Source organism: Echinops telfairi, unplaced genomic scaffold, assembly GCF_000313985.2.
Source record: "Echinops telfairi isolate 266 unplaced genomic scaffold, ASM31398v2 ScPeMD7_7424;HRSCAF=8462, whole genome shotgun sequence".
Classification (NCBI taxonomy): Eukaryota; Metazoa; Chordata; class Mammalia; order Afrosoricida; family Tenrecidae; genus Echinops; species Echinops telfairi.
The window spans coordinates 24,721,352-24,723,142 of NW_022111324.1; the positions used below are offsets into that span (position 1 = coordinate 24,721,352).

Sequence of the window (1,791 nt, forward strand, 5' to 3'; positions counted from 1 at the left end):
GTTTTTTAATCAAAAAGGGAGGTCTTGTGAATGTCGTGACACATTCATGAGGTCATTTTGACGTGACACATGTCCATAGAGATGGGTATGTAAGAAATGTCTGTACACCTAGTGTACAGACCACGTGTAAGTAAAATTTTGCTGAAAATCGTCCAACAATGGTTGTAGATTTACATTGCTGGGAGCTGCCAGAGCTTCCGTCTGGATTAAGAGGATAGGTGGAATAAGGTTATCATGCCAGAAAGATATGTACTTGTGTTTATTGACTATACAAAGACATTTGTTTGGGTCCTAAGCTGTAGTTAACCTAAAGTGCGGCATCAGGATTGGTTGAAGGCTTAGTAATAACTCAAGGCATGCAGATGATGTACAACCTGCTTGTTAAAAATGAGGACTTGAAACAATTCCTGGTTAAGATCAAATATGGCAGCCTCCAGTATGATTACAATTCACTGTGAAGACCCAAATTCTCACAACTAGACCAGTGGGTAACATGATAAATCTAGAAAAGATTTAAGTTGTCAAGGATTTCATTTAGTTAGGTGCAAAATCAATATTCATGGATAAAGTGTTGAAAAGCAAGGGAGTTACTTTGAGCACTAAGAAGGTGTGCTTGACCTGAGCTAGTATATTTTCACTTGCCTCCTGTGCATGTACAAGTTGGACATTGAATCTTGAAGAATCACTGCATTTGAATTATGGTATAGGTGAAGAATGTTCAAGGTACCATCGACTGCCAAAAGAACCAACAAATCTGTCTGGAAAGAAAACAGCCAGAATGCTTTTAGAGATGTGAATGGCAAGAATTTGTCTCATACTATAAACATGTTATCAAGAGACCACCGCTCAAGGACATCATAACTGGTAGAGGGGCAGCAAAAAAGAGGAAAGCCCTCAATAAGATGCCTTGATACAGTGGCTGCTCAAGCATGCAAGAACATTTGTGAGGATGGTGAAGGATTACACAATGGTCCCCAATGTTGTACACAGGGTTGCTCTGAGTTGGAACCAACTGGATGACACCTAACAACAATATAACCACAACAGAAAAGTAAAAGATGTTATGTGAGCCTCCTTAAGTAGTAAAAATTTTACTTATCCTCATGAAAGCAGAAGGACTTATGTCCTGACTTTTCATTTTCTAGGTGGCACCTCCTATACCTTCAGTCACTGATAATCCTGATGGTACAGCAAGTACTGATGGAAGTGCACCCACAACCCTAGGAGGACCACTTCCTCCACATCTGGCCCTCAAGGCAGGTGAGAGATTAATGTGTGCACTTTTGACAACGGGAAGAAAATAGATCTGTGTTTGGCTTCTTCCCTAGTTACAAAGAAACAGTGACAGAAACTTGATGCTAAGAGACACAACTCCGGGGTTTCATCATCTCATTTCTTTGATGTTAGCGTTACCAAATTTCTATCTCTGAGTTCACATGGCATAATCTTGGGAATTTCCCTTTCTCATTTCTAGCTTTTCCCCCACTAAAATATAGATTTGTTTAGCTTAAGAATCAAAGCCATTCTTTGATTTTAGTCTGTAAAATTTACTCTTTGATATTGCCAAAACGTTTACTGGGATGACAACTGTAGGGTAGATTAGCTAGGATGTTGATCACATTAAGTCTCAATCTAGTATTTGTAAGATGGGAATAATTATAGGAGTAAAGGAGGAAATATGTGTCTAATTAGACTTGCTGGGTAGTCAATGGGGCATTTATTTGCTTTCTCATCAAAAGTCAGCTTTCTTAAACCTCTTGAGTTTCTTTTTGTTTTCATCCCCACCACTTA

The 1,791-nt window shown here is 39.0% G+C and overlaps 1 protein-coding gene across 1 annotated transcript in view; it reads left to right on the top strand.

Annotated features, from left to right (window-relative positions):
* DHX9 (DExH-box helicase 9) overlaps window positions 1-1,791 on the top strand; it is a 42,088-nt gene that overhangs the window by 7,110 nt on the left and 33,187 nt on the right. The window contains exon 4 of the mRNA XM_045297987.1: window positions 1,146-1,260. Within this exon, the coding sequence (XP_045153922.1) occupies window positions 1,146-1,260 (115 nt within the window). The remainder of the gene's footprint in view (window positions 1-1,145; window positions 1,261-1,791) is intronic.